General features: G+C 44.0%; 1 protein-coding gene across 1 annotated transcript in view; it reads left to right on the top strand.

Annotated features, from left to right (window-relative positions):
- The first annotated feature begins 1,733 nt into the window (after positions 1-1,733).
- Positions 1,734-24,267, top strand: part of LOC105475889 (RAD50 interactor 1) — a 37,704-nt gene continuing 15,170 nt past the window's right edge. Inside the window, 11 exon segments of the mRNA XM_071094710.1 lie at positions 1,734-1,872; positions 1,875-1,912; positions 2,382-2,427; positions 6,495-6,679; positions 12,844-13,085; positions 17,945-18,118; positions 18,219-18,368; positions 19,855-20,011; positions 21,373-21,483; positions 21,575-21,800; positions 23,519-23,656. Coding sequence (XP_070950811.1) covers positions 1,842-1,872; positions 1,875-1,912; positions 2,382-2,427; positions 6,495-6,679; positions 12,844-13,085; positions 17,945-18,118; positions 18,219-18,368; positions 19,855-20,011; positions 21,373-21,483; positions 21,575-21,800; positions 23,519-23,656 — 1,498 coding nt within the window. The 5' untranslated portion in view covers positions 1,734-1,841.

Below are 24,267 nucleotides of genomic sequence, written 5' to 3'. Positions count from 1 at the left end.
AAAAAAAAAAAAGAACAAAGAAAAGGCTGGGCATGGTGGCTCACCCCTATAATCCCAGCACTTTGGGAGGCTGAGGCGAGCAGATCACCTGAGGTCAGGAGTTCGAGACCAGCCTGGCCAATGTGATGAAACCCCATCTCTAATAAAAATACAAAAATTCGCCGGGCATGATAGCAGGCACCTGTAATCCTGGCTACTAGGGAGGCTGAGGCAGAAGAATCGCTTGAACCCCAGAGGCGGAGGTTGCAGTGAGCCAAGATTGTGCCACTGCACTCCAGCCTGGGCAACAGAACGAAACTCTGTCTCAAAGAAACAAACAAACAAACAAATAAATAATAAAAGGAGCACTCACTTGTGAAAATGGGGAGGATAAAAATAAATAAATAAAATAAAAAGAGCATTCAGAGATCAAAAAATATGACAGCAGAAATTAAAAGCCTCCTGGGTTTAAGCAATTCTCATGCCTCAGCCTACTAAGCAGCTGGGACTATAGGTGCATGTGCCACCATGGCCAGCTAATATTTTGTGTTTTTAGTAGTTACACATTGTATACCTGTATCAAAACATCACATGTCAGACAGCTGGGCAGCCATGGCATCCTATATCGATGAACACGACTGTGAGCCATTGGACCCTCGAGCAGGAGACTCAAACCAACATGGTGCTGGAGCTCGCAAGGTCAATTTTCAATAGGATGGACTTTGAAGACTTGGGGTTGGTAGTAGATTGGGATCACCACCTGCCTCCACCAGCTACCAATACTGTGGTTGAGAACCTCCCTATGGCAGTTATCAGAGGCTCTCAGTCTGAGCTCAAGTGCCCCATGTGTCTTTTGGAATTTGAGGAGGAGGAGACTGCCATTGAGAGGCTTCCCATCACCTCTTCCATTGCAGCTGCATTCTGCCCTGGGCCGCAAGAGCTCCATCTCAAAACAAAACAAAAACAAACAAACAACAACAAAAAAATGTGCACGATAAATACATAGGATTATGTTCCCATAATAAATAATTTTAAAAATCGTATCCTTTTCTTGTTTTATGCTTGCAATAGTTATTTGTAGCTCAGGGTATCGATTATATATCTCTGTGCACATGCATTTGATTTTTCTTCTCACCGTGTGGTTTCTGTTTCTGCTGGGGGTTGCTTTTTTCCCCCTTGTTTGTTTTGGTCTCTATGGTACTCTTTCCCTGTTTATTTGTTTATGAGGCTGTCAAGTCCACAGGTCCTCTAACACCCCTTGCTGCTAGGTAGCTCCCTTTCCTCATCCCTAGGAAAAGACAGGGTTTTGGGCAAAACACATGTTAGATGCTCTGTTCTCTTCATTTAGCTCCCAGACGCTTATAACCACCTCTACACCCTCCAGGCAGGAAATTAGAAGCTCATCTCCAGGGACTCTGACCAACCTTTAAAGAAATATCTGAAGATACTGATATTCATTGGAAACCCCCAACTAAATATTCGAACCAAATAACCCTGCACCGAAGCTCCTAGTCAACAAGCCCCCACACTCTCAGAACATCTGGATATTGTCTAAAATAGAAATTTAAATGATTCATAATGAATTTAAGGCGTCGGGAGAGGGATATCTTAAAGTTCCATCTCTGGAGCGCCTTGGGGGCGGGTGCCCGCTTCCTGAGCGGCCGTTCCGACCTCCGGCCAGGAGGCGGAGGAAAAGAGCAGGGCCGGCGGCTGCGCGGGCAGAGCCTCTCTGGGCTGAGAGGAAGAAACCAGCGAGACATCGAGAGGAAGTCGCGGTGGCGCTCAATCTTACGGCCTCCGAGACTGAGGAGGTCAGTGTGTCGCTGGCCTTAGGCAGGCTCCACAGGCCACGCTGGCTGCGAATGGAGCCCAGGACTCGCGTGGAGGCGAGATGCTGCCAGCTGGCGAGATCGGCGCCTCTCCTGCAGCCCCGGTGAGACGGCCCTGGCGTCCCTGGGAGGGGACATTGGTGGCCTACTGAGGTGGCACAGACCTCCCGGGGAAGATAGTCCCGGTGAGGTGACCCTGTAATCTTGTGAAGGTGCTTCCCGCAGCTTAGATTAGAGGCCCTTGCAAGACCTCCTAGAGGAGGCGGTAGTCCCAGTGAGGTGGCTTTGGCGGTCCTGGTGAGATGACAGATTTCTCTAGGGAGGTGGCCCTAGTGGGCAGGCAGGGTAACTCCAGGTCCTGCGGAGGTGACACAGACCTCCTGGGAAGGTGGCAGTGGTGGCACCAGGGAAGTGGCACTTTGGGGTACCTGATTGAGACGGCCCTGGCCACTCAGAAGGGGGGAGAGCGTCTGGAACCTCTCTGGCCTCCAGTTGGTGCCCATTGGGAGCCCCGTATGCTTTCCATCCACGACTTTAATCTTAATGTGCTTGTCACACCTGTTCTCCTTTTAGTGCTGCTCTGAAAGTGGTGACGAAAGGAAGAACCTCGAGGAGAAAAGTAAGCCAGCTGCAAACACCTAAGCTCTTTCTTCCCAGCTATCCCTCCCAAACCCAGCCTTCTAGGGTCTGCAACAGAGAAAGGTTCTTTGCCTATCTTTTAGATGCAGTATCGTTTTGTGCGCAATATGCTTATATGGTAATACTGATGACCATGATACACATATTTTTGTCTTTCTAAAATTGTAAAATATGGGATGCTCGGGAGAAGAGCACTTCCCGATCCATACCTAGTACAGGGACTGGAGTGTTTTCGCTGGAAGTCTGCCTATTATACGGGACTCAGAATAATTGGGGCCTGCCTGTCATTTTAATGAAACATCAACTTATTAAGCATCAGGAATTTGGAGGGGCCCATGATCTAGGACAGATGACCACCACCTTAATTGGGTTCAAAGGAGGCAAATGATAATTGTTTAGTTCACCTTCAGTAAATTTCACCTTCAGTAAATTGGCAGTTTAAAATTGCTCCGGGAAGAGCACAACGGATAACTTGGGTTCTGGATCTTGGACTGGACAGGAAAGGGGGAAAAGGTCAGTACCACCATTTCCTCCCTAGTACAGGAGTATATGTCAGGGATGTGGACTTTTGCCATTTTACTTTAATGGCAGGTTATTGCCAATCAAGGCCTCTTTAGGTACCTTTGAAGTAACATTTTTTGGGAGAGGAAGGGGAAAAGCATGTGATAGCTCTGCTATTGGAATGTTTGGTTCTTTTGACTGTGGCAAATAGTTGGGAATGAGTATTAGTAAGAAAAATGGTGCCCACCTTACCACATGGCCCTTAGGAGTAAGATTTGCCCTTAACATTGGCGGCTAGTAGAGTCTGCCTCAGAAAGAAGACTCTAAGCGGTCCATAGCACATGACTGTCGTAACTGCCACATCTCAGCTCCTTTTTCTTGAAGGATTTGAGAGTGCCTTGTATCTCTCAGTTAAACCCTTCCCTTTCCACTTTCGCTTCATTCAGATGCCTGGAAAGTAGTCGGATGCCTACTGAGCTGTCATTTTAATAAAATAATAGATGTAGACTATCATATCAAGGACTTTGTCCTTGTTCCTCTTTCCACGGCTCAGTCAAACTGCTTTGCGATTAGGAGTGCTCTTTACAAAAAATAGAAAAAGAGACACATAAAAACCTCCCAAACCACTGGTGTGTCATTTTGAAGAATGTCATTTTGCTAAGAATGTACTATGCCACATTTGAATGGTTACACATCAAGGGTGTAATTTTTTTTTTTTTTTTTTTGAGACCTAGTCTCACTCTGTCTCCCAGGCTGGAGTGCAGCGGCACGATCTCGGCTCGCTGCAAGCTCCACCTCTGGGTTCAAGTAATTCCCCTGCCTCAGCCTCCTTAGTAGCTGGGATTACAGGTGCCTGCCTCCACACTGGCTAATTTTTGTATTTTTAGTAGAGGCAGGGTTTCACCACGTTGGTTAGGCTGGTCTCCAACTCCTGACCTCAGGTAATCCACCCTCCTCGGCCTTCCAAAGTTCTGGGATTATGGGCATGAGCCACTGCGCCCGGCGGGTGTAATTTTTTTAAAAAGTGAAGGTAGAGTTTCCTCCCTAAGGTACAGCAACTGTAGCATTCACAAATATTTCCTGCCTCCATTTGTCTGCAGATAACCACATAACTCACTTGTTTTATTTAAGATTAAAAAAAGGCATTGTGAGTTCTGTACATAATAGTAGATTATTATACATTACCATTATATATCAATGTATGATATAATTAATAGATAATAATATTTATATTAATATAATTAATACAAACTATATAATTTGTATTATGTAGTCCCATTTGTAACCTTGAGATGTAGGCTGGGGCAAATGTTACCATTTGTTTTCTAGTTGGAAAATTGAGGCATAGTGTTATGTTAATATTGCCTCTCCTACCCAATTTAGAATTGACAATTTAAAATTGCTCTGGGAAGAGCACAACAGATAGCTTGGGTTCTGGATCTTGGACTGGACAGGAAAGGAGGAAAAGGTCAGTACCACTTCCTGATTCTCACAGCATGTCAAAAATCTTTTAATTCAATTCATATAAGTTAAACAAAGGAAATTTTGTTTGTTAGGGTGTAGGGGTGGAGAGAGGAACATACTCTGTATAGAACACATTGGTATATGTCAGGCCTCTGAGCCCAAGCTAAGCCATCATATCCCTTATGACCAGATGGCCTGAAGCAACTGAAGATCCACAGAAGTGAAAATAGCTTAACTGATGACATTCCACCATTGTGATTTGTTTCTGCCCCACCCTAACTGATCAGTGTTCTTTATAATGTCCCCCACCCTTAAGAGTTTCTTTGTAATTCTCCTCACCTTTGAGAATGACTTTGTGAGATCCACCCTCTGCCCCCAAAACATTGCTCTTAACTCCACCACCTATCCCAAAACCTATAAGAACCAATGATAATCCCACCACCCTTTTCTGACTCTCTTTTCGGACTCAGCCCGCCTGCACGCAGGTGAAATAAACAGCCATGTTGCTCGCACAAAGCCTGTTTGGTGGTCTCTTCACATGGACACGTGAAACAGTATACTGTTAATCTTTACATAAATAGTTGAACAATATCTTACATTTACATTTTGCACTTAGGCATATCATTATTTAGATATTAATATTAGTCCAATATGTACTGGACTTATTAAATGTCACAAAACAGGTAGTTTATTTGCCATGGAAAGAATCTCACTTCATACTATTTAGTGGTTGCATTAGTCATTCATTTTGATTTTTTCCTAGTAATTTGTTCTGTCATATTTTCTTTTTTCTGTTTCTGACAAAGATATCTTCGTACAATGACCTTTGAAGCTTAAAAACAATTTTTTTTTTTTTTTTTGAGGCAGAGCCTCACTTTGTCGCCCAGGCGTGATCTCGGCTCATTGCAACCTCCACCTCCCGTGTTCAAGCGATTCTTCTGCCCCAGCCTCCCGAGTAGCTGGGCCTACAGGTGTGCACCACCATGCCCAGCTAATTTTTGTATTTTTAGTAGAGACGGGTTTTCACCATATTGGCCAGGCTGGTCTTGAACTTCTGACTTCGTGATCTGCCTGCCTCAACCTCCCAAAATGCTGGGATTACAGGCATGAGCCACCGTGCCCAGCTAAAACCTTTTTACTTTTTTTTTTTAAAGAGATGAAGTCTCACTCTGCAGTCCAGGCTGGAGTGTAGTGGTGCAATCATGGCTCACTGCAGCCTCGATCTCCCTGGCTGCTCAAGCAATCCTCCCACCTCAGCCCACCTGAGACTACAGGTGCATGCCACCACGCCTGGCTAATTTTGTTAGATAAAGTCTTGCTTTGTTGCCCAGGCTGGTCTAGAACTCCTGGGCTCAAGTGATCCTCCTGCCTTGGCTTCCCACAGTGCTGGGATTACAGGTGTGAGCCACTGCGCCTGGCCTTTTAAAAAACATTTTAAAACAAGAGTCTTCCTTTTGATGTTGCTCTAGACCATACTACTGGTTCCTTACACATTTCAAAAAGGTATTACGCCTTGTCTATTGAAACCTGTGATTACTGGGTCACACTTTAGGAATTTTTCCTTTAATACTTCCCTCAGCTCTTAAGCATTTTACAGTAGTTGGTTGATAGAGTGCTTTAGAGCTATTCATCTGGGCATTTGTATGTGTGTGTTGTTCTTTAAATTATTAACTTTGTTTTGTTTTGGTTTTGTTTTTTGATACAGAGTCTCTGTCTCTCAGGCTGGAGTGCAGTGGCATGATCTTGGCTCACTGCAACCTCTGCCTCTTGGGTTCAAGGGATTCTCGTGCCTCAGCCTCCCGAATAGCTGGGACTACAGGCCTGTGCCCCCATGCCTGGCTAATTTTTGTATTTTTAGTAGAGACAGAGTTTCGCCACGTTTGCCAGGCTAGTCTCGAACTCCTGGCCTCAGGTGATGCACCTGCCTCAGCCTCCCAAAGTGCTGGGATCACAGGTGTGAGCCACCATGCCTGGCAAAATTATTAACTTTTGAAGGTAGATACACTGCTTTTACATGTTTTACGTTTTCTTTAACTCCATAGTACATAGTGGCGTTGAGTAATTGTTATTCTTTTGTTTTAGGTGACATAAATGTTACAGTTCTTATTGGAAGTAAACAAGTCAGTGAAGGTACAGATAATGGTGATCTCCCTTCTTATGTGTCTGCATTCATAGAAAAGGAAGTTGGAAATGACCTTAAATCTTTAAAGAAACTTGATAAACTCATAGAACAGAGGACAGTAAGTAAAATGCAGTTAGAAGAACAGGTAAGTATGGAAACTCACTGACATAATTATCAATGGTATACTTTTTACAATATAATGTCTATTATATATAGAATTTTAAAGATACAGAATGTGATAAATAGTCTATTGTAAACTGTTTAAGAGGACTTAAGAACCTACAATATACTACCTATTTTACAAATTAGGTAAAAGACAAAGTTCCTACTGATATAGTTTGTCTTGAAAACATATTGAGACCTAACATTTTATATAGATTTTCACAGAGTGACTTTTTTTTCCCTTTCATTCTGTTTCTAGTGAACATACAGTGACTTTTTTTTTTGAGACAGAGTCTTGCTCTGTCGCCCAGGCTGGAGTGCAGTGGCCGGATCTCAGCTCACTGCAAGCTCCGCTTCCCGGGTTTACGCCATTCTCCTGCCTCAGCCTCTGGAGTAGCTGGGACCACAGGCGCCCGCCACCTCGCCCAGCTAGTTTTTTTGTATTTTTTAGTAGAGACGGGGTTTCACCATGTTAGCCAGGATGGTCTCGATCTCCTGACCTCGTGATCCACCTGTCTCGGCCTCCCAAAGTGCCGGGATTACAGGCTTGAGCCACCGCACCCAGCTTCATACAGTGACTTTTAAATTGCTTTTACAAGCAAATAATTTCATGGCATGTAAAAAAATATATACCATGGTGTAAACACCATCATTTCAATTTTTTTTTTTTTGAGATGGAGTTTTGTTGCCCAGGCTGGAGTGCAATGGTGCCATCTTGGCTCACTGCAACCTCCGCCTCCCGGGTTCAAGCAGTTCTCCTGCCTTAGCTTCCCATGTGGCTGGGATTACAGGCATGTGTCACTCTGCCTGCCTAATTTTGTATTTTAGGTAGAGATGGGGTTTCAACATGTTGGCAAGGCTGGTCTTGAACTCCTGACCTCAGATGATCCACCAGCCTTGGCCTTCCTTAGTTCTGGGATTACAAATGTGAGCCACTGTACCTGACCACATTTCAAATTTTAATAAATACACACATAGGGAGAAGTATAAAGTGAAAAGAAGTATAACATAATGGTTATTTCTGGGTGGTTGGTTGACAAGTGGTGTATTTAAAAAATATTTCTAGGCCTGGCACGGTAGCTCACACCTGTAATCCCAGCACTTTGGGAGGCTGAGACGGGTGGATCACCTGAGGTCAGGAGTTTGAGACCAGCCCGACCCACATGGTGAAACCCCGTCTCTGCTGAAAGTACAACAAAAAAAATTAGCCAGGTGCGGTGGCAGGCACCTGTAATCCCAGCTACTCGGGAGGCTGAGGCAGGAGAATTGCTTGAACCCAGGAGGCGGAGGTTGCCGTGAGCTGAGATCGCGCCATCTCACTCCAGCCTAGGCAATAAAAGCGACACTGCGTCTCAAAAATATATATTTCTACGTATTTATAGGTTTTTTTTCTTTTACAATGAACATACCACTTAAAATAATTTTTTAAAACCCGGCCAACATAAAACATTTTTATTGGGCTGGACGCAGTGGCTCACGCCTGTAATCCCAGCACTTTGGGAGGCCGAGACGGACGGATCACGAGGTCGAGATCGAGACCATCCTGGCTAACACGGTGAAACCCCATCTCTACTAAAAACACAAAAAAATTAGCTGGGTGCAGTGGCGGGCCCCTGTAGTCCCAGCTACATGGGAGGCTGAGGCAGGAGAATGGCGTGAACCCAGGAGGCGGAGGTTGCAGTGAGCTGAGATTGCGCCACTGCACTCCAGCCTGGGCGACAGAGCGAGACTCCGTCTCAAAAAAAAAAAAAATTTTATCATATAGCTACTAAATTAGGTTAAGAAAATTCTGTGTGGGTTATTTCCAGCTTTTTGATCATCTTATGTTCTCCCGTCCCTATTACCTTAGGCCTCCACAGCTTCCTGTCTTCCCACCACAACTACTGCTAGTCTTCAAGTTTAGCCTAGCTTTGTCTGCCTTTTCACTCCTGCAGGCAGGTTGTGTGGACCCAGTTGGAGGAAGTCATACAACCGAGTAGGTTGGTGCCAACCTATGTGTGTGGTCTGCCACCCTGGCTGAGTATTCAGCCCCACCAGCAATCCTTCCATGGGAAGGTCAGCTCCTCTGCTACTCCCCTCAGCTGTTCTTTCAGATTCTCTTTGAGACATCTACCCAACCTGTCCATTTTGCCCTTTCCTTTTCCCAAGCAGAAAAAAATAGAGGCCTAGCATGAATTTAGTGGCATTGAATTCAGTCTGTTGAATAGTCTATCCCACAATCCCCAAATTTATATGTAGTCATTTTTAACCTCATTCAGCAGAGGATCATTCTAAGGCAGACCTTATACCCCAGGTTCTATCTGCCACCTCAGTGAACTTGTGTCACTCTTATAATTTTACCCTGTGTTCATCAACCAGTCCTATCCCTTCAGCGTGTGCATATGGACAGGTCTTTTCTATAAAACCTTAACAAACAAACGAAAAAACCTGTGATCTTTTAGCAGGTATTAGTTATTTCCTTTGATTGTCAGGCTTCAGAAGGTAACCTTTGTTATCTATGTCTACTTTTTAATTTGCCATTCGTATTTGACCCACTGTAGTCAGGCTTGTTTCCGTAATGACCACAGAAACTTTTACTGAAGTTCCTTATTGAACCTTAAATTCAGCATGTCCAAAACTGTACTGATCCATTTTTTAGAGACATGTCTGTCTTGGTTAGATAATGGCACACTATCTGCCTGTCACCCAGACCTGAAGCCTAGGAGTCCTAGATTCCTTCTTATCATTCTCTATCTCTGTCACCAAGTCATCTGAGTTCTGCCTCAACATCTCTGGTGTCCATCCCATCTTTCCCACTCTTCTTTTTTTTTTTTTTTTTTTTTGAGACGGAGTCTCGCTCTGTCGCCCAGGCTGGAGTGCAGTGGCGCGATCTCGGCTCACTGCAAGCTCCGCCTCCCGGGTTCACGCCATTCTCCTGCCTCAGCCTCCCGAGTAGCTGGGACTACAGGCGCCCACAACCGCGCCCGGCTAATTTTTTGTATTTTTAGTAGAGACGGGGTTTCACCGTGGTCTCGATCTCCTGACCTTGTGATCCGCCCGCCTCGGCCTCCCAAAGTGCTGGGATTACAGGCGTGAGCCACCGCGCCCGGCTTTTTTTTTTTTTTTGAGTAGGAGTTCCTGCTGCCCAGGCTGGAGTGCAATGGCACGATCTCGGCTCACTGCAACCTCCACCTCCCGGGTTCAAGCGATTCTCCTGCTTCAGGCTCCCAAGTAACTGGGATTATAGGCATGCGCCACCACGCCTGGCTAATTTTGTATTTTTAGTAGAGGTGGGGTTTCTCTATGTTGGGAAGGCTGGTCTCGAACTCCCGACCTCAGGTGATCCTCCCGAAAGTGGATCTTGGCCTTCCAAAGTGCTGGGATTACAGGCGTGAGCCACTGCGCCCGACCCCATCTTTCCCACTCTTGCTGATACCATCTTAGTTTAGGCAGTTTGGGAGCTTTGTAGAAATGCAGAATCTCAGTCTTACTTCAGACTTACTGTGTCTGAATCTGTATTATAAGAAGATCTCTAGGTGATTAATGTGCACATTCATTAAATGTAGCCTGTCCATTTTATTGCATTAATCCCACTGTTGAAATTACTTGCTTACAACTCTCTTGTATACCAAAGGGATCTTAAGGACGGATGCTGTGTCTTGTTTGTCTGAATATTTCTAGCACAGTGCCTGGTACAGAATAAGTATCTAATCACTGTTGATTGAAATTATTCTATGATGTTCTTTGTATTTGCTGATGACTAGTATTTGTATATGTTTTCCCATATACTATAAGAAAAATTCATTTAGTAAATGCCATTTTCTGTCTTCTTTTTTTTTTTTGAGATGGAGTCTTGCTCTGTTGCCCAGGCTGGAGTGTGGTGGTGTGATCTCAGCTCACTGCAACCTCCGCCTTCTGGGTTCAAGTGATTCTTCTGCCTCAGTCTCCCAAATAGCTGGGATGACAGGCATGCGCAACCATACTCAGCTCATTTTTGTATTTGTATTTATTTTACTTTATTTTATTTTTTGAGACAGAGTCTCACTGTGTCACCCAGGCTGGAGTGCAGTGGCGGGATCTCAGCTCACCAACCTCCGCCTCCTGGGTTTACCAATTCTCCTGCCTTAGCCTCCTGAGTAGCTGGGATTACAGGCGTGTGCTACCACACCCGGCTAGTTTTTTTATTTTTAGTAGAGACAGGGTTTCACCATTTTGGCAAGGCTGGTCTCAAACTACTTACCTCAAGTAATCCACCAGCTTTTGCTTCCCAAAGTGCTAGGATTACAGGCATGAAACACTGTGCCTGGCCGAATTTTTGTATTTTCAGTAGAGACAGGGTTTCACCATGTTGGCCCAGCTGGTCTCGAACTTCTGACCTCCAGTGACTTGCCCGCCTCGGCCTCCCAAAGTGCTGGGATTACAGGCGTGAGCCACCGCACCTGGCCAGTAAATGCCATTTCTAAAGGCATTGCCTGGATATCGTCTCATCAAGTCAGTGGTTCTTAGCCTGGCCTTAATTCAGAATCACCTGGGGGTGTTGGCAAAATATAGATGCCCAGCCTGTTAGAATGAGATCTTTGTTTCCATTTTTTTTTGAGATGGAGTCTCGCTCTGTTACTCAGGCTGGAGGGCAGTGATGCAATCTCAGCCCACTGCAACCTCTGCCTCCTGGGTTTAAGAAATTCTCTGCCTCAGCCTCCCAAATAGCTGGGATTACAGTCGTGTGCCACCATGCTCAGCTAATTTTTTTTTTTTTATTTTTTAGTAGAGACAAGATTTGCCCATCTTGGCCAGGCTGGTCTTGAAATCCTGACCTTGTGATCCACCCACCTTGGCCTCCCAAAGTGCTGGGATTACAGGCGTAAGCCTCCGTGCCTGGTCTGCAGTGTTTTTGTTTTTGTTTTTTCTTTGAGGAGTCTCGCTCAGAGTGACAGACACCCAGGCTGGATGGAGTGTGGTGGTGCAGTCTCGGCTCACTGCAACCACCTCCTCCCGGTTCAAGTGATTCTCCTGCCTTAGCCTCTCTAGTAGCTGAGGTTACAGGTGTGTGTCACCACGCCTGGCTAGTTTTTGTATTTTTAGTAGAGATGGGGTTTCACCATCTTGGCCAGGCTGGTCTCAAACTCCTGACCTCAGATGATCCGCCCGTCTCGGCCTCCCAAAGTGCTGGGATTACAGGCGTGAGCCACCATGCCCAGCCCTTGGTTTGCTTTGAAGGAAAATATTTAGTAGGTAGAGCATGTATTAATAAATTTTCTCAGCTGGGCGCGGTGGCTCATGCCTGTAATCTCAGCACTTTGGGAGGCTGGGGTGGGCAGATCACGAGGTCAGGAGTTTGAGACCAGCCTGACCAACATGGTGAAACCCTGTCTCTGCTAAAAATACAAAAATTAGCCGAGCGTGATGGCACACGCCTATAATTCCTGCTACTTAGGAGGCTGAGGCAGGAGAATCACTTGAACCTGGGAGGCGGAGGTTGCAGTGAACTGAGATCATGCCACTGAACTCCAGCCTGGGTGACAGAGCGAGACTCTGTCTCAAAAAATAAAATAAAGTAAGTTTTCTCTAGCTGGATCCTCTGCTGAGCCTATGGAGGCAGACCTCTAGATGCTTACTGGAGGCCAGTGTATTAGGTCCCTTCCTATACATGTATGTATGCATATATTTTTAATTTTATTTTTATTTTTTTGTTTCACTTATTGTTTTCAACACAAAGGCATACTTCTTCCTGATATTTATATGTGTATAAAACAGCATTTTATGTTTGGGTTTGATTGGTACAGGATGAAGAAATCAAACTTTTTTTTTGAAGGTGTTGATGGATGATTTTCAGTTCTGTTACAACAAATGTGTATTTTGAAGGGAATGAACTAATAAAAAAGGTTACGTACAGACTGGGCAACATAGTGAGACTTTGTTTCTATTTAAAGAAAAAAAAAAAAAAGAAAAGCCAGGTGTAGTGGTGTATACATGTAGTCCCATCTACTGGGGAGGTTGAGGTGGGAGGATTGTTTGAGCCCAGGCAATCAAGGCTGCAGTGAGCTATGATGGCACCACTGCACTCCAGCCTGGGCAACAGAGTGAGATCCCCTCTCAAAAAAAAAAAAAATTATGAAAATTTTATCTGATTGCTGCTATTCTTTCTTTCTTTTTAAAAATTGTGGTCAGGTACTTACAATTTCATCAGAAATTCCTAAAAGAATTCAAAGTGCCTTAAAAAATGCAGAAGAATCAAAGCGATTTCTTAATCAGTTTCTGGAGCAGGAAACTCATCTCTTCAGCGCCATTAACAGTCATTTGCTGACTGCACAACCCTGGATGGACGATCTTGGAGCCATGATTAGCCAAATTGAAGAGATCGAACGTCATCTTGCTTACCTTAAATGGATTTCACAGATTGAAGAACTAAGGTAAAATGGGCCTCTTTGTTCTCGTAATTACTATTTTCCTTTGGGGCTTCTGTCTTAGAGAGTACACATGTGCCATTAAATAATTGAGTTAAAGATTATAATAATATAATTTTACCAGTTGTTATGAAAATAGCGTTATGATAATGATTCTTTTCTTTTATTGTGAGTGAACATAAACTTTTCAGGGAGTTTAATTAGCATTTGAAAGAAGGTAATGTAAGTACGTTACACTTTTTTTTTTTTTTTTTTTTGAGACGGAGTCTCACTCTGTCACCCAGGCTGGAGTGCTGTGGCCGGATCTCAGCTCACTGCAAGCTCCGCCTCCCGGGTTCATGCCATTCTCCTGCCTCAGCCTCCCGAGTAGCTGGGACTACAGGCGCCCGCCACCTCACCCGGCTAGTTTTTTTGTATTTTTTAGTAGAGACAGGGTTTCACCGTGTTAGCCAGGATGGTCTCGATCTCCTGACCTCGTGATCCGCCCGTCTCGGCCTCCCAAAGTGCTGGGATTACAGGCTTGAGCCACCGCGCCCGGCCACGTTACACTTTTAAGTCTTTTTTTTTTTTTTTTTTGAAATGGAGTCTCGCTCTGTCACCCAGGCTGGAGTGCAGTGGTGCCATCTTGGCTCACTGCAAACTTCACCTCCTGGATTCACGCCATTCTCCTGCCTCAGCCTCCTGAGTAGCTGGGACTGCAGGCGCCCGCCACCATGCCTGGCTAATTTTTTTTTTTTTTTTTCATTTTTAGTAGAGACGGGGTTTCATCGTGTTAGCCAGGATGATCTCGATCTCCTGACCTCGCAATCTGCCAGCGTCAGCCTCCCAAAGTGCTGGGATTACAGGCGTGAGCTACCGTGCCCAACCAAACTTTTAAGTCTTACAGTTGGATTATGAATACATGATAAAAACTATTCTTTGTAATGCCGAATTAATAAAACACACAGTTTGGTAATAGGTATTCCTATTTAATTTTTAGAACTGGTCAGTTAATGAAATGAATTGCTTTCTTTATAATTTGAATTTTTTCAGTGGGAATCATAAGAGCTACACAGTATTCTTGGATGAATAAGAGTTCTGCTACCTCTGGGTGGGAAAAACAAAAAAGGAAGTAAGGCTTGACCTTAGTTCTTGTTGAGTTGAGCACCTATCACTGGTGGTTAGCTGTATCTAGTTTTGCCTTTCAAACAACCTGAAGTAGCATTTCCACCTAGATTAGTAGATGATAAGGTCCCCCCATCCTTGTGTTGTTTTAACTAGTACTTGCTGTGCAGCTGTCAGCAACCATTAATGTTACCTGGAAAACCTAAGGGAGAAAAGTCATCCAAGAGTCTTAATGTCCTGTTTCAAATGTATCATAGTTAATAAACCTAATATTATTTTGTTATGGATATGTTATGTATTTCTTTTTCTTGCATATATTTCCCAAAATTAAAAAAAATTTACCCATCAGTGTAATATAGAAATCTTTGTTTTTAGGCTGGGTTGGGTGGCTCGCACCTGTAATCCCAGCACTTTGGGAGGCCGAGGTGGGCAGATCATGAGGTCAGGAGTTGGAGACCAGCCTGACCAACATGGTGAAACCTTGTCTCTACTAAAAATTAAAAAAAAAAAAAATTAGCCAGGCATGGTGGCGCACGCCTGTAATCCCAGCTACTCAGGAGGCTGAGGCAGGGGAATTGCTTGAACTCGGGAGGCAGAGGTTGCAGAGAGCTGAGATTGCACCATTGCACTCCAGCCTGGGCAGCAAGAGTGAAACTCCGTCTCAAAAAAAAAAAAAACCTTTGTTTTGCATATAGGAGGGGTTTTACATATAAAGTGATATGCCTAAGATTGTAGTGTTGATTCCAGAAATTGATTAAAAAGCTTACTTTTTAGAGCATCTCATTCTTGTTTAGGTAAATTATTTGCAGTGAAGGAATTTTAAACCTTGCTTTATTTTACTGCATTTCTCCTTGTCCCTCAGAAAGGAAATACCAGCAAGGGGCAATGTTAATAACTTTATTAAGTAAAATACGTTATTTGAAATCCTCATTCTTGTAGTAGCCAGAGTAATAGATTAACTAAAATAGGGGTATGGTTATTGATAACCTTTTCTTTTTTCTTCTGTTTTAAAAAATTATTTTATTTATCTTATTATTATTTTTTTTTTTCTGAGACGTAATCTTCCTCTGTCGCACAGGCTAGAGTGCAGTGGCACAATCTCAGCTCATTGCAACCTCTGCCTCCCGGGTTCAAGCGACTCTCCTGCCTCGGCCTCCCGAGTAGGTGGGACTACAGGCATATGCCATCACGCCTGGCTAATTTTTGTATTTTTAGTAGAGATAGGGTTTCACCATGTTGGCTAGGCTGGTCTCGAACTCCTGACCTCAAGTGATATGCTTGCCTTGGCCTCCAAAAGTGCTGGGATTACAGGCGTGAGCCACTGCACCTGGCCTTGATAAACTTTTCAGGTAGTTGAATTGTTTATAAGGGAGATATGCCGAGGGATTTGTATTAGAAATAGGGATCAAATTCATAAGCAGGTAGAGCACAGTTATTTTTCTCTCTTTAATACTGTGCTATTTCCCTGAGGTCTTTTATGATGATATCTTCATTTCCAGCTTTCCTTTAGAGCTTCTGGGATTTTTCTCATCTCTAAATTTCTTTATAATGGCCTGTTTTTATTCTGATGTACATCGTCCTTTTTTTAAAGTAGTTCCTTCTTGCTAGAATTAGCATCCTTATATTAGCTGTTTTTTGGATACTATAGCATAGCACTATCACTCTGAGTGAACCTTGTTTCTCTAGCTTTTCCTATGCTGTAAATGTCATTCATGCTTTAGTGTTGTGAGGAAATCTATTTCATTCCTTCCTTGAAAGCGGTACTCCTGCCAGGCATGGTGGCTCATGCCTATAGTCCTAGTACTTTGAGAGGCTGAGGTGGGCAGATCGCTTGAGCTCTGAATTTCATGACCAGTGTGGGCAACATGGCAAAAACCCATCTCTGTTAAAAGAAAAAAAAAAAAAAAAGGCCGGGCGTGGTAGCTCACGCCTGTAATCCTAGCACTTTGGGAGGCGAAGGCGGGTGGATCACAAGGTCAGGAGATGGAGACCATTCTGGCTAACACGGTGAAACCCCGTCTCTACTAAAAATACAAAAAACAAATTAGCCGGGTGTGGTGGCGGGCGCCTGTAGTCCCAGCTACTCGGGAGGCTGAGGCAGGAGAAGGGCGTGAACCTCGGAGGCGGAGCTTGCAGTGAGCTGAGATCCAGCCACTGCACTCCAGCCTGGGCGACAGAGCCAGACTCCGTCTCAAAAAAGAAAAAAAAAATTAGCCAGGCTTGGTGGTGAGGACCCATACTCTGTGATTGTACCACTGCACTGCAGCCTAGGTGACAGAGTGAGACTGTCTCAAAAAAAAAAAAAAAAAAAAAAGCAGTACTCTTATATTCTGTGTTTGTACATTTGAAATTCTTCTGTAATATTTGTGTATTTCTTTTTTTTTTTTTTTTTTTTGAGATGGAGTCTCACTCTGTCGCTGAGGCTGGAGTGCAGTGGCACCGTGTCAGCTCACTGCAACCTCTGTCTTCTGGGTTCAAGCAATTCTCCTGCCTCAGCCTCCCGAGTAGCTGGGATTACAGATGCCCACCACCACGCCCGGCTAGTTTTTATATTTTTAGTAGAGACGGGGGTGGAGGTTCACCAAGTTGGCCAGGCTGGTCTCAAACTCCTGACCTCAGGTGATCCACTCATCTTGGCCTCCCAAAGTGCTGGGATTACAGGCATGCGCCATTGCCCCCGGCCTCTTTTTCTTTCTTTTTTTCTTTTTTTTTTTTTTGAGACGGAGTATCACTCTGTTGCCAGGCTGGAGTGCAGTGGCGCCATCTTGGTTCACTGCAACCTCCGCCTCCCGGGTTCAAGCAATTCTCCTGCCTCAGCCTCCCGAGTAGCTAGGATTACAGGCATGTGCCACCATGCCCAGCTAATTTTTGTATTTTTAGTAGAGATGGGGTTTTACCATGTTGGCCAGGATGGTCTCGATCTCTTGACCTCGTGATCCGCCTGCCTCGGCCTCCCGAAGTGCTGGGATTACAGGGGTGAGCCACCATGCCCTACCTGGAATTATATTTCTTTGAAGTGGGAAATCAAGTTCAGCTGGGCAAAGTTGGTAACAATTGAAGACCATCATACTTGACCTTACCAGATGCTACCACATTATTCCCTTGGATTAAGATACTGAAGACTTCTGTAAAAGGCGTATTTGTCAGAAATGAAGGGTGACACAAAACAGGGCTTTCAGGAGGAGTAGGAAGGGAAAGGTCCCGGGAGGTGTCCTGAACATAGGCTGAGGCTGCTGCTCATAGAAGAATGCAGAAGTAGTAGAGGACTATAGGCTCCTGGGGAGGCCTTGGTAAAAGGCCTAAGGGTGTTGCTTTGTTAAAAAACAAAGGCTACCTCAGGGTGGTACTTCATTCTCCCTTGGATGTAACTTTATATAAAACATGAAGAAAAAGCACTTTTTCCAAATTTAAAATTATTCTGAGCAATCTGTTCTTTAAATTTGCTTTAGGCTGGGCACGGTAACTCACGTCTGTAATCTCAGCACTTTGGGAGGCCGAGGCAGGTGGATCATTTGAGGTCAGGAGTTCAAGACCAGCTTGGCCAACACAGTGAAACCCTGTCTCTACTAAAAATACAAAAATGTTAGCCAGGCGTGGGGGTGCATACCTGTAATCCTAGCTACTGTGGAGGCTGAGGCTTGTTTGAACCCAGGAGACAGAAGTTGCATTGAGCCAAGATCTTCCCACTGCACTCCAGCCTGGGCAACAGAGTGAGACTCTTTGTCTCAAAAGAAAAAAAAATTGCTTTACTTTGTTTACAGTGACAACATTCAGCAATATCTGATGACCAATAATGTACCGGAGGCAGCCTCCACTCTAGTGTCTATGGCAGAACTTGACATCAAGCTTCAGGAATCATCCTGTACTCATCTTCTTGGTTTCATGAGAGCCACAGTTAAATTCTGGCATAAAATTCTCAAGGACAAGCTTACAAGGTAGGGAATTTACCCATATTTTGTGGTAATTGCTTTCCGATGGGTATTTGGTGATCGTTTGGTGATGTACTGAAATGTATGTGTTGCTTTTCTATTGCAGTGATTTTGAGGAAATTTTAGCACAGCTTCATTGGCCATTCATTGCACCCCCTCAATCACAAACTGTTGGCTTAAGTCGACCTGCCAGTGCCCCGGAGATGTACAGTTACCTGGAGACACTGTTTTGTCAGCTTTTGAAACTACAAACCTCGTATCTTTGTTGCAGTTGAAAACTTACTAAAATTTCTTTTTTCTAGAATGGGTTTGTGGCTGGAGAGTAAAACTTTTTCAAAGTGGCCAAGAAAGCCAAATAAGAATCCTGTGTTTGGACTTGGTCTGTAAGTGTCCACTGAGTGGTGGACTATACTCTTGCAAAGTGAATTGCGTGTGGGTGTGAGGGCTGTAAGGAAGAGTTCCGAGATACATGACTGATCCTAGTTCATAGCACAAAAAGGTCTCTTGGGGCAATAGAACAAATGGGCAATTGGGAGGAAACCTTAGTAACATAGCGTGAATTTAATCAAATGATACTTGAATTTTTTTGTTACTATTTTAGGAAAGATTTATAGATTAATTCTGATACCATTTTTGTGCTTTTTTTTTTTTTTTTTTTTTTTTGGAGATGGAGTTTCGCTCTTGTTGCCCAGGCTGGAATGAAGTGGTGTGATCTTGGCTCACTGCAACCTCCACCTCCCAGGTTCAAGTGATTCTTCTGCCTCAGCCTCCTGAGTAGCTGGGATTACAGGCTTGTCCCACCATGCCTGGCTAATTTTGTATTTTTAGTAGAGACAGGGTTTTTCCATGTTGGTCAGGCTGGCCTTGAACTCCTGACCTCAGGTGATCCACCCGCCTCACCCTCCCAAAGTGCTGGGATTACAGGTGAGAACCACTGCACCTGGCCCTTTTTTTTTTTTTTGGATACAGAGTCTTGCTCTGTCGCCCAGGCTGGAGTGCAGTGGTGCGATCTCAGCTTACTGCAAGCTCCGCTTTCTGGGTTCACGCCATTCTCCTGCCTCAGCCTCCCGAGTGGCTGGAACTACAGGTACCCGCCACAATGCCCGGCTAATTTTTTTTATTTTTAGTAGAATCAGGGTTTCACTGTGTTAGCCAGGATGGTCTCGATCTCCTGACCTTGTGATCCGCCCGCCTCAGCCTCCCTAAGTGCTGGGATTATAGGCATGAGCCACTGCGCCTGGCCGTACCTGGCCCATTTGTGTGCTTTCGTTAAAGACATGGTCTCACTTTGTCACCCAGGCTGAAGTGCAGTGGTGCAGTCACGGCTCACTGCAGCCTTGACCACCCAGGCTCAATTGATTCTCCCACCTCTTCTTCCTGAGTAACTGGGACTACAGGCAAGTGCCACCATGCCCAGCTAATTTTTGTAGAGACAGGGTTTTGCCTATTGCCCAGGCACGTCTCAGATTCCTGTGAAGGGGCCCAAGTGATTCGCCTACTTCAGCCTCCCAAAGTGCTGGTATTACAGGCATGAGTCACTATCATCATGCCTGGCTTTTTGTGCATTTTAACTGAATGTAAATTCAATATAAAGTTATATTACATATTATTTGCATCATAATTAACTCTACTGAGTATCTGATACATTTGTTGAAAAAATTTATTGTGTATGTATACATACATATGTGTGTGTGGATATTAGGTATGCTTTTGATTCTTTTTCCTTGACTTGATTATGTCAGAGATGAATTACTTACTGAGCCAAAGCAACTTCCAGAAAAATACTCTCTTCCTGCCTCCCCTTCTGTCATCCTGCCCGTCCAGATTATGCTGACTCCTCTTCAGAAGAGGTTCAGGTATCACTTCAGAGGGAACCGGCAGACTAATGTGTTAAGCAAGGTGTGTTTTGCCAGCTCTTGTCCTTGGTTTTTATTAGTAACAAATGTTAGAGTTTCTATACTTTTGCTGGTTTAAGTTAAAATCTGACTCTTCACATTTCTTTTTCTAAAGGGCTAAATTCCTGTTTTGTCACTGCTCTTCATACATACAATTGAGGAGTTGTGTTCATATACTGTAGGAAAATATGGTATTTCTGCTCTTGGGCATCAGATGTTGCTGAATTATCATTGCAAAACAAATAAAAAAGCAAAGCAAATATTAAGCACTTGGTATTTCTTTTTTTTTTTTTTTTTTTTTGAGTCGGAGTCTCTGTCGCCCAGGCTGGAGTGCAGTGGCGTGATCTCAGCTCACTGCAGTCTCCACCTCCCAGGTTCAAGCAATTCTCCTGCCTCAGCCTCCCAAGTAGCTGGGACTACAGGCACATGCCACCATGCTGGGCTAATTTTTGTAATTTTAGTAGAGATGTGTTTCACCATATTTGTCAGGCTGGTCTGGAACTTCTGACCTTAGGTGATCCACCTACCTCAGCCTCCCAAAGTGCTGGAATTACAGGCGTGAGCCACCGCGCCTGGCATGCACTTGGTATTTCTGCCCTTAAACCTGTATAAAACATGTAGTTTTTGTAATGCAGACTAGCAGATTTTTTCTTAATTTACTTTTTGAAAATAAAAACCATAAGAAAATAATATTGAAATTATTTTCAAATGCTATTTCAAAAAATAATTTATAGGCCATTAGTTCTTTGTAATACTCATGATTTTACATATTATTGAAGTGTTTGTTAGGTTTTTTTTTTTTTTTTTTTTTGAGACGGAGTCTTGCTCTGTCGCCCAGGCTGGAGCGCAGTGGCTGGATCTCAGCTCACTGCAAGCACCGCCTCCTGGGTTTATGCCATTCTCCTGCCTCAGCCTCCTGAGTAGCTGGGACTACAGGCGCCCGCCACCTCGCCCGGCTAGTTTTTTGTATTTTTAGTAGAGACGGGGTTTCACTGTGTTAGCCAGGATGGTCTCGATCTCCTGACCTCGTGATCTGCCCGTCTTGGCCTCCCAAAGTGCTGGGATTACAGGCTTGAGCCACCGCGCCCGGCCGAAGTGTTAGGTTTTAAATATATATGGCGTTGTAAATTTATGAGTTTATTGACTTAAGTCACATTATTGAAATTTGTTGGGAGTACATTGGCAAACATTTGATTATTAAGCCTTTCAGTAGTTTAAAATTCAGAGTAGAAATTGTGCTCTTACATACAGGAATTTTCAACTAATTTTGTAAGTGTTGTGCATATACAATTAAATAGACTCATGTAATTGTAACTTTCTAATTGGAATGACTTACGAATTCAAACTATTTTCCTCCTTCCTTAGCCAGAATGGTACTTGGCTCAAGTACTTATGTGGATTGGAAACCATACTCAATTTTTGGATGAAAAGATTCAGCCAATATTAGACAAAGTAGGCTCTTTGGTAAATGCAAGGGTAAGAGACTCAGTCGTGTTTCTGTTTTAGAACTGTATGTGTGCATGGATAACTTTTTATTTACATACCTCATGTTTGTGTATTTTTTTAGCTTGAATTTTCTCGGGGCCTTATGATGCTGGTTCTTGAGAAGTTAGCCACGGATATTCCTTGTCTGCTGTATGATGACAATCTCTTCTGTCATTTGGTGGATGAAGTACTGTTGTTTGAGAGGGAGCTACACAGTGTTCATGGCTATCCTGGCGCTTTTGCTAGTTGTATGCATATTCTGTCAGAGGAAACCTGTTTTCAGAGATGGTTGACAGTGGAGAGAAAATGTAAGTGCTGATGTGGCCAGAGGGTGGGGAGATATGTCTGTTTCTGTGGATATACATTTTTGAATACTTTTCTTCTCCAGTTCTGAGTAGGACTAGAGCCATCTGAAATAATATTTTCTTTTTTTTTTTTTTTTTTTTTTTTTTTTGAGACGGAGTCTGGCTCTCTTGCCCAGGCTGGAGTGCAGTGGCCGGATCTCAGCTCACTGCAAGCTCTGCCTCTCGGGTTTAGGCCATTCTCCTGCCTCAGCCTCCCGAGTAGCTGGGACTACAGGCGCCCGCCATCATGCCCGGCTAGTTTTTTTGTATTTTTTTTTTTTTTAGTAGAGACGGGGTTTTGCCGTGTTAGCCAGGATGGTCTCGATCTCCTGACCTTGTGATCCGCCCGTCTCGGCCTCCCAAAGTGCTGGGATTATAGGCTTGAGCCACCGCGCCCGGCCGATAATATTTTCTTTACTTCACATGAAACTTCCATTTTTCCTGGAATTACACTCTACATGTTTCTAGAGTGGAATAGTCAAGCCAGTGGGGTGTTTAATTGTTTTATAGATTTTATCATAGAATTTTTCATTTTATTTATTTTGTTTTTATTTATTTATTTTGGGACAGACTCTTGCTCTGTGGCCCAGGATAAAAGTGCAGTAGTTCGAGCTCAGCTCATTGCAATCTCCACCCCCTGGGTTCAAGTGATTCTTCTGTCTCAGCCTCCTGAGTAGTTGGGATTACAGGCACGCACTACCATGCCTGGCTAATTTTTCTATTTTTAAGGAGTGACAGGGTTGCAACATGTTGGCCAGGCTGGTATGGAACTCCTGACTTCAAGTATTCTGCCTGCCTTGGCCTCCCAAAGTATCAAGAGTATTTTGTTTTTTTATTTTTTTATTTTTGAGATAGGGTCTTACTTTGTCACCCAGGCTAGAGTGGAGTGGGCTGATCATGGCTTACTGCAGCCTCGACCTCCGGGGCTCAGGTGATCCTCCTGCCTCAGCCACCCCAGTAGCTGGGACTATAGGTGTATGCAAACCGTGCCTGGCTACTTTTTGTATTTTTTGTAGAGATGGGGTTTCGCTATGTTGCCCAGGCTGGTTGTGAACTCCTAGACTTAAGCAATCCTCCCACCTTGGCCTCCCAGAGTGCTGGGATTACTGGTGTGAGCCACTGTGCCTGGCCAATAGAATCTTTCTGACTGTAGCTTATCTAGTCAACATAACTATTTTCAAAATTTGGGGGTGGGAGTAAAGTATCCTGTTTAAAGCATTAACTAAGTTTTTTTGTTTTTTTTTTTTTTTTTTTGAGACGGAGTCTCGCTCTGTCGCCCAGGCTGGAGTGCAGTGGCCAGATCTCAGCTCACTGCAAGCTCCGCCTCCCGGGTTCCCGCCATTCTCCTGCCTCAGCCTCCCAAGTAGCTGGGACCACAGGCGCCGCCACCTCGCCCGGCTAATTTTTTGTGTTTTTAGTAGAGACGGGGTTTCGCCATGTTAGCCAGGATGGTCTCGATCTCCTGACCTTGTGATCCGCCCGTCTCGGCCTCCCAAAGTGCTGGGATTACAGGCTTGAGCCACCGCGCCCGGCCAACTAAGTTAAATTTAGTACAACTAATGGGAGATTATAGGTTTCTTTATTTTTTATAGAAAAGCCATCATTCCTAAAAAATTACAAGTTGAATAATTAGGAATGACTGTAACTACTTAATCAACATAATCGTTTTGTCTGCTTATCAGTTGCTCTTCAAAAAATGGACTCAATGCTTTCATCAGAAGCTGCCTGGGTATCGCAATATAAGGATATCACTGATGTGGATGAAATGAAAGTTCCAGATTGTGCAGAAACTTTTATGACTCTACTCTTGGTTATAACTGGTAAGTATAAGTCTTTTAAGATATGACTTTGTTTTAAAAGTACTGTTTTCACATGGTACTTTTTAAAATAGCTCAGTAGACTGGGTGCAGTGGCTCATGCCTGTAATCCCAGCACTTTGAGAGGCTGACGCAGGCAGATTGCTTGAGCCCAGGAGTTCGAGAACAGCCTGGGGTACATGGTGAAACCTGCTCTCTTCCAAAAAGTACAGAAATTAGTCAGGTGTGGTGATGCATGCCTGTAGTCCCAGCTACTTGGTAGGCTGAGGTGGGAGGATTGTTTGAGCATGGCAGGTAGAGGTTGCAGTGAGCCACGATCGCGTCACTGCAGTCCAGCCTTGGTGACAGAGTGAGACTCCGTCAATAAAGTAATCAATAAATAAGCGGCTCAGCAAATTAATATTATATGATGGTTGTTATCTTCAAATTCAGTTTCTATATTGGTAGAAAGCTAACACAATATTCTAACTTTGGGGTTTTTATTAATTTAAGGATTTAAACATTGGTATACATGAAGGAAAACTTCCTGAATAATTATACAAAAACAATTAAATAAGAATTTAATTTTATAATCCAAACTGTCTTGCTGTTGGGCTTTTTAGGTGTCTTCAGTA

The sequence above is a fragment of the Macaca nemestrina genome, chromosome 4, assembly GCF_043159975.1.
Source record: "Macaca nemestrina isolate mMacNem1 chromosome 4, mMacNem.hap1, whole genome shotgun sequence".
Classification (NCBI taxonomy): Eukaryota; Metazoa; Chordata; class Mammalia; order Primates; family Cercopithecidae; genus Macaca; species Macaca nemestrina.
This window is presented reverse-complemented; position numbering and strand designations above follow the sequence as displayed.